General features: G+C 39.6%; 2 protein-coding genes across 2 annotated transcripts; both read left to right on the top strand.

Moving 5' to 3' along the window:
- The first annotated feature begins 633 nt into the window (after positions 1–633).
- On the top strand, positions 634–4792 carry LOC135331657 (uncharacterized). Its single transcript, XM_064526883.1, has one exon. It carries the CDS (start codon positions 925–927, stop codon positions 4600–4602), a length of 3678 nt encoding a protein of 1225 aa, XP_064382953.1. The 5' UTR covers positions 634–924; the 3' UTR covers positions 4603–4792.
- Positions 4793–5532: 740 nt separating this feature from the next.
- On the top strand, positions 5533–7971 carry LOC135331660 (uncharacterized). Its single transcript, XM_064526888.1, has one exon. It carries the CDS (start codon positions 5533–5535, stop codon positions 7969–7971), a length of 2439 nt encoding a protein of 812 aa, XP_064382958.1.
- The last annotated feature ends 644 nt before the right edge of the window (positions 7972–8615 follow it).

Genomic DNA, 8615 nt, shown 5'->3' with positions numbered 1-8615 from the left:
AGTTTTTAAAGGTGGAGAATTTATGCATTTTTTTTCAATCTCAGAAGCCATATTGTTTACAAACTCAACATTTTTTCTGAGATGTTATCATACCATTCCTCATACATATACCAAGTTTCATGCAATTCTGAAGATGTCACGTTTTAGAATTGATATGGAATGACCCCCAGGACAAATCAAAGCTTCCTCAGTTCCAGAAAGGAAACTATTTTGGGATCATAATGACAATGGCATAAATAATTTTTAGTAGAGACTATAACAAATTGATCTATCATGTCAAGAGTTCATTAGGAAGAGTACGCAATTCCAATAGACTGAAAGCATTCCTCCAATCTTACGTCACAGATACTGGCTGTTGTAACCCTCCACCTAGCAGGAAAGGCAATGAATAAAATTAGTAACTCCTACTGGCAGTTGTAAATGAATAACATTAGTGATAATTATCACTATGTTATTCATTGCAAATTTAATTTCACAGTTTATACAACAGCATGTTGTTGCGACATAAGTGGAGAAACGCCCCCTATGGTTTTAAGTGGAGTTGCATACTCTTCCTAATGAATTCTTGATCATGTCTATTGCCACTTGGACTTCTTCTTGGTGCTCGGTGGTGTTAATAATATTCTGCTAATGTATAATGCGCAAGCCACTTGTTTGTATTGTGGTTTGTGCTAATCAGACCTAGGACAGGCTCTAAACCACAGTTTACACAGTGTTTGTGATGTCACCCTGAGAAAGTATGGAGTGGAATGTGCGTGGGTGTCTGATACTCCTATTCTGTACTGAGCTGTCGCATGTGAGAAAATATTGATTAATTAATGTTATTCATAGCGCGCATTTTTAATTTACTCCCAAGTGAAGTTGCCCAGTCCCTTTTCTGCAAGAAGTCATAAAAGGCTTTACGACCTTTGTATTGAGCTAGCGATGTACAAGATGCTTCAACTAGATCTACTGGCCCTGCTAGTGACAGCTGGTCTCCTCTCTCTATGCATGGCAGAGACCTTCTATGTTGCTCCGACTCTCCCAGAAATTGACTGTCCTGCACCTTGTCACACCCTGGACCAGTTTGCTCAAAACCAGACTTTATTAGCTGGCTACAACAACATCACCCTGGCATTCCTGGAGGGAGTCCACAATCTCAACCACACCCTGTATGTTGTATGTGAGTTCAATATAATTTTACAGCCAGCACTTCTAAACCAGCGGCCACCACCGAAAGTTATTGGTCGATCTGACGGACTTGCAATCAGAGCAAATGCATTAAATATTTTGATCAAAGGACTTTCTTTTGAGGCGGTTATAATAGTTGTCATTGTAAATGATGATTCTGAAATTGAAGAACATAAAGTAACTATCCAATGGTGTGACTGGTTTATTGGTGGCTTGGAAGTATATGTATCTGGAAGTATAAACGTTACTGCTGAAATAAGTGATTCGAGTTTCAATGGACACTCTGTTTCTAAGTATGGCTTTTATTCAGGCTTTTATTCATTCTCACCGCGTCACTTACCAATGAATGGATACTACTCTTTTACACTCCAAAACAGTGTCTTCACTAAATACACGGAATATGGCATTTTCAGTATCTTCACTAAATACACGGAATATGGCATTTTCAGTGTGTACCCATACTCGTCGTACATAACAATCAAAAACGCAACTATATCTCAGAACCGTCAAGGAGTTCATGTCCGGCAAGTAAAGGAACTTTTGATTGAAGACAGTAAAATATTTCAGACAGTCAACTATGGATTATACACTTTTCTCATACCAAACGTGACAATTGTCAATTCGGAGATAAGTGAAAATAGTATTGGTTATGCATCATTAAACTCGGGCATAACACTTATAAACTCTCAGATTGATAGCAATGAGATTGGAGTTGCACTAGCTATGAGTAATTCATATACTGACCTTTCTGGCCTACTTACTAAAATGGATCATTGTAATTTCACACAAAACAATGTTGTTGGAATTTGGTTATTAACTTACAAAAAAGAAGAAGCAATTTTCAGGGACTGTATATTTGATAAGAACAGAGAAACACCGATCCTAGCCTATCAAAGTACCTTCCAGTTAGCAGGAGAGACAGTGTTTTCTAACAATAATGCCAAAAGGGGGGGTGCCCTGGCCTTGTATCGATCAACAGTGTTTTTTGATTCAGGATCGACTACACGGTTTGAGAACAATACAGCTACTGAGTTTGGTGGGGGGATCTACATTGCTACAGCGCCACCTCTTTCTCCGCAGCTACTAGTTGCTGTGGAAAACGGAATCAAAACAGAGGATTTGTTTGTCTATATCGATAGTTTTGTCACTAATAGGCCTTGCTTTTATTCTAGTTATGCCAGTGGTGATACTCAAGTGAAGTTCTTTGGGAACAATGCTGGTTTCGGTGGAAGAGACATATTTGGACTAACAAGAATATCATACTTTGAGAAGTATTGCTCAGTTTCAGAGAATAGTATCTTTAATTTCGACAATTCAGTACCGAGTACTTTTCAACTTGCGTCAGACCCTTCTCGAGTGTGTTTCTGTGTAAACGATACACGACAGTGCCAAAACCGTGCGTACCTTGTAGTTAACGAGACAAGGTTTCCAGGAGAGAGCTTTGAGACTTCTGTAGCTCTCGTGGGATTCAACTTTAGCAGAGTTACAGGAGCTGTGTTTGCTACTGTGCTGGATGGGCAGGCTGGAAATATCATGGACAGTCAACGTATACAATCTATCAATGCCTATGTCGAATGTAGAAAACTAACGTATACAGTATTGTCCAACCAAACAAGCAGGCCCCTTAAATTGGGCCTCTCTGTTACAGACTCGCTTGTTCAAGACAATCATGACGATGTTATTAAAGAAAGTGTAAGGAGCATATACTCTCCTACATGCACTGATACAAGCTTATACCCAAAACTACCGTGTACAGCTCTTCTCACTACGTCCATCTATATTAACATCACTGTGGATAACTGTCCACTGGGGTTTCAGCTAAATAAAGCTTTAAGGGTGTGCGAATGCAACAAAAACACTACGCAGTTGGAGTTAACCTGTGAGATTCAAAACCACACTGGCTACATCACCAGAGGAGGAACTGTGTGGGTGGGAATGGACACTGCCAGAAATGAAACTGACCTTTACTACTGGCATCAATATTGTCCTAGTGACTACTGTAATCAAACCTCAACACCTGTTGACTTGAGATCCCCTGGTTCACAATGCAGCTCGAACCGTGCTGGAATTTTGTGTGGAAAATGTGAAGACAACTACAGCCTGAAATTAGGAAGTAATCGATGCGAACAATGTAACAATAGTTTTGTTGCTCTGTTGATAGTGTTCGCCATCCTTGGGATTTTACTGGTTGCTATGATTACACTCTTTGACTTCACAGTTGCCAGTGGTACCATAAATGGACTCATATTCTACGCAAATATTGTGTGGATTAACAATGCTATACTGTTCCCACAGCAGGGCAAGAACATTGGCTACTACATCATTACTGTGCCTATAGCTTGGATTAATCTGGATTTTGGTATTGAGACATGTTTCAGCCAAAATTTGGATCAACTAACTAAAAGTGGTTTACAGTTTGTGTTCCCGGTCTACATATGGTGCATTGCTGGTCTCATAATTTTAGCTTCTCGGTATTCCATAAAAGCTACTCGATTCTTTGGTAGAAATTCTGTTGCTGTTTTATCTACTCTCATCCTGCTATCTTATGGGAAGCTGTTCAGGATCATCACAAATGCGTTTACTAAAGCAGACATTACTGACTCTAATGGCTCTATTCGCAAAGTTTGGTCACTAGATGGAAATGTTGAATACGGAATAACTCCCGGACACATTGTCTTAATCGTGGTTGCACTACTCTTTATGCTATTGTTTTGGTTGCCATTCACCTTGACTCTCCTTCTAGTACCCTTCCTAAAAGTCAAGTCAGACCGCCGACCTCTTCGCTGGATTAACACATTCAAGCCGTTTTTTGATTCTTATTACGGTCCATTCAAAGATAAGCAACAGCATCAAGTGTGGACAGGGATTCTGCTCATCTCCCGTGTAGTGATATTGATTGTTTTCTCGTCAACTTCGACTTTTAATCCGAATGCTAACATACTGGTATCGACCATTATAGCTACACTCCTGCTAGTGTACACAGCCATTGTGGGATATCTATACAAGCAGTGGTTTGCGTCAGTGCTTGAAGTGTTGTACCTCCTCAACCTCATCATCTTAGGCGGAGCATTCTTATTTTATCGAATGCAACCGCAAGATGTTCAAGAAATGGATACTCTTAATCCAGTGGCAGCTACCTCAGTTTGTTTTGCTCTCTTTCAGTTTGCTTGCAGTATAATCTTTCACATAGCCAAGAAGATCGGACCCAAACTTCAAAGGCTCTCCAAGAAGAAGAAACAAGAATTGGATATTGAAAGTGTACCAGAAAATGCACCCGACAAAGTTACGACGCAAGTAGTGGAGTTGCACGAGAATGCAAGAGAGCATAAATTCACGACGCAAGTAGTGGAGTTGCACGAGAATGCAAGAGAGCATAAATTCACAATGTCCAGGTATTCCAACACTCTTAGAGAGCCACTTTTGGAGATATGATATGTTACAGTAATTTTTAACATTATACAGAAGGAACTGATTAATAGTGTGTACATAGTGCTTACGTATTTTGGTTTAGTTTTTTGTCTGCATGCCATAATTATAGTTATAGTATTTTTTGCAGTTTAGATCTAACACATTGTATGGTATAGTATACACACATAATTTATTATTGTGCGGTGAAAACTCATTGTTTTTACGAGACATGCAGGGATAGACACACAACTGTATCCCTCAAGTGTATTCTGAAATAAATGCATTTTGTGTATGGATGTGTAATCTCCTGTCTGAACTTTTGACTGTACCAGATATAAGAGGCTTTTTCTCAATTGATTTGTCTGATACATGTAGAATTCAATTTTATAGCTAAATGTATATAATTATAATTATTCCTCTGTAAAACACAACTATTTGGCATTAATTTTTATATTTCCAGGGGGGGAATTCCAGGGCGCCCCCTCTGTATGAAACCCTGCCCACTCATACTGATGTTAAGTAGTTATGCCTCAAGGCGTAGCCGCACGAGACTCCATGAGACTCTATCCTGTTCCAAAACCTTTCACTTCTTGCTATATTATACTGGACATTGATCACAGATATGTGAGTACAACATTTACTGTATGTCGATACATGTCCAGTAACTGTATGCCATTCACCTACTTCCCCACAAAACCCAAGACGACAAGGGAATCTAATGTGTCACTAGTTTATTCTGTGGACGTATAATTATTACAGTTCTCTAGTTATCTCACTATACAATGAGAAAATGATGTCTTTTTTGTTTTGCTGTTCTTATCACTTCTTACTACATGCAATGTTCAATTTGGTTCATATTGAAATTACTTTACCACTCTGCAACTCCGCCCAGCAGCCCCCTTTTTCTGCAAGAAGCCATAAAAAGCTTTATAATTGAGCTATATATAGCATGCAATGAACAAGATGCTTCAACTAGTGGGCCTGCTAGTGACAACTGGTCTCCTCTCTCCATGCATGGCAGAGACCTTCTATATTGCTCCAACTCTCCCAGCAACTGACTGTCCTGCACCTTGTCACACCCTAGACCAGTTTGCTCAGAACCAGACTTTATTAGCTGGCTACAACAACATCACCCTGACATTCCTGGAGGGAGTCCACGACCTCAACAGCCTCCTGTATGTTGTAAGTGAGCTCAATATAATTTTACAGCCAGCACTTCTAAACCAACGGCAACTACTGAAAGTTATTGGTCGATCTGACAGACTAGCAATCATAGCAAATGCATCAAATATTTTGATCAAAGGACTTTCTTTTGAGAAGGTTGCACTATTTGTCAATGTAAGTGATGATTCTGAAATCGAAGACCATAAAGTAACTATCCAATGGTGTGACTGGTGTATTGGTGGCTTGGAAGTATCTGGAAGTATAAATGTTACTGCTGAAATAAGTGATTCGAGTTTCAATGGATACTCTGTTTATGGGGATGGCTTTTTTTCATACTCACCGCGTCACTTACCAATGAATGGATACTACTCTATTACACTCCAAAACAGTGTCTTCACTAAATACACGGAATATGGCATTATCAGTGTGTACCCAAACTCGTACATAACAATCAAAAACTCCACTATATCTCATAATCGTCAAGGAGCTTTTGTCCAGTTTGTAAAGAAACTTTTGATTCAAGACAGTATGATATTTCAGACTGACAACTATGGATTATATACTAATGTCATACCAAATGTGACAATTGTCAATTCGGAGATCAGTGAAAATAGTGTTGGCTATGCATCATTAAACTCGGGCATAACACTCAGAAACTCTCGGATTGATAGCAATGAGATTGGACTTTCACTAGCTATGATTGATGATGTATTATTTTTTGGCCCAATCGTTGAAATGGATCATTGTAATTTCACACGAAACAGTGTTGTTGGAATTTGGTTATTAACTTACAAAAAAGAAGAAGCAATTTTCAGGGACTGTATATTCGATAACAGCAGAGAAACACCGATCCTAGCCTACCAAAGTACCTTCCAGATGGCAGGAGAAACTGTGTTTTCTAACAATATTGCCAAAAGGGGAGGTGGACTGGCCTTGTATCAATCAACAGTGTTTTTTGATTCAGGATCGACTACACAGTTTGAGAACAATACAGCTATTGAGTATGGTGGGGGGATCTACATTGCTACAGCTCCACCTCTTCTTCCGCTGCTACTAGTTGCTGTGGAAAACGGAATCAAAACAGAGGATTTGTTTGTCTATATCGATAGTTTTATCACTAATAGACCTTGCTTTTATTCTTATGCCAGTGGTGATACTCAAGTGAAATTTTTTGGGAATAATGCTGGTTTTGGTGGAAGAGACATCTTTGGACTAACAAGAACATCGTATTTTGAGGAGCATTGCTCAGTTTCAGAGCATAGTATCTTTGATTTCGACAATTCAGTACCAAGTACTTTTCAACTTGCGTCAGACCCTTCTCGAGTGTGTTTCTGTGTAAACGATACACCACAGTGCCAAAACCGTGCGTACCTTGTAGTTAACGAGACAAGGTTTCCAGGGGAGAGCTTTGAGACTTCTGTAGCTCTCGTGGGATTCAACTTTAGCAGAGTAACAGGAGCTGTGTTTGCTACTGTGCTGGATGGGCAGGCTGGAAATATCAGTGACAGTCAAAATATACAATCTATTAATGCCTATGTCCAATGTAGGGAACTAACGTATACAGTATTGTCTAACCAAACAAGTAGGCCCCTTAAATTGGGCCTCTCTGTTAAAGAATTGTTTGTTCAAGACAATCATAACGATATAATTAAAGACAGTGTAAACAGCGTATACTCCGATGCATGCACCGATACAACCTCCCCACTACTGTGTACAGCTCTTCTCACTACGTCCATCTACATTAACATCACTGTGGATAACTGTCCACTGGGGTTTCAGCTTAATAAAACTTTAGGGGTGTGCGAATGCGACGAAAACACTAAGCAGTTGAAGTTGACCTGTGATATTCAAAATCACACTGGCTACATCACCAGAGAAGGAACTGTGTGGGTGGGAATGGACACAGCCAAAAATGAAACTGACCTTTACTACTGGCATCAATACTGTCATAGTGACTACTGCAATCAAACCTCAACATTGGTTGACTTGAGATCACCTGTTTCACAATGTAGTTCGAACCGTGCTGGAATTTTGTGTGGGAAATGTAAAGGAAACTACAGCCTGCAATTAGGAAGTAATCGATGCAAACAATGTGACAATAGTTCTGTTGCTCTGTTGATAGTGTTCGCCATCCTTGGAATTATACTGGTTGCTATGATTACACTCTTCGATTTCACAGTTGCCAATGGTACCATAAATGGACTCATATTCTACGCAAATGTTGTGTGATTAACAATGCTATATTGTTCCCACAGCAGGGCAGACAGAACATTGGCTACTACATCATCACTGTGCCTATAGCTTGGATTAATCTGGATTTTGGTATTGAGACATGTTTCAGCCAAAATTTGGATCAACTAACTAAAAGTGGTTTACAGTTTGTGTTTCCAGTCTACATATGGTGCATTGCTGGTCTCATAATTTTAGCTTCTCGGTATTCCATAAAAGCTACTCGATTCTTTGGTAGAAATTCTGTTGCTGTTTTATCTACTCTCATCCTGCTATCTTATGGGAAGCTGTTCAGGATCATCACAAAAGCGTTTACTAAAGCAGACATTACTGACTCTAATGGCTCTATTCGTAAAGTTTGGTCACTAGATGGAAATGTTGAATACGGAATAACTCCCGGACACATTGTCTTAATCGTGGTTGCACTACTCTTTATGCTATTGTTTTGGTTGCCATTCACCTTGACTCTCCTTCTAGTACCCTTCCTAAAAGTCAAGTCAGACCGCCGACCTCTTCGCTGGATTAACACATTCAAGCCGTTTTTTGATTCTTATTACGGTCCATTCAAAGATAAGCAACAGCATCAAGTGTGGACAGAGATTCTGCTCATCTCCCGTGTAGTGGTATTGATTGTTTTCTCGTCC

The sequence above is a fragment of the Halichondria panicea genome, chromosome 2, assembly GCF_963675165.1.
Source record: "Halichondria panicea chromosome 2, odHalPani1.1, whole genome shotgun sequence".
Classification (NCBI taxonomy): Eukaryota; Metazoa; Porifera; class Demospongiae; order Suberitida; family Halichondriidae; genus Halichondria; species Halichondria panicea.
The sequence above is the reverse complement of the archived record's forward strand: the minus strand, read 5'-3'. Positions and strand labels throughout refer to the sequence as shown.

What these genes read in the sequence shown, in the direction of transcription:
- LOC135331657 (XM_064526883.1), top strand. Translation starts at nt 925, where the DNA reads ATGTACAAGATGCTTCAACTAGATCTACTGGCCCTGCTAGTGACAGCT.
- LOC135331660 (XM_064526888.1), top strand. Translation starts at nt 5,533, where the DNA reads ATGAACAAGATGCTTCAACTAGTGGGCCTGCTAGTGACAACTGGTCTC.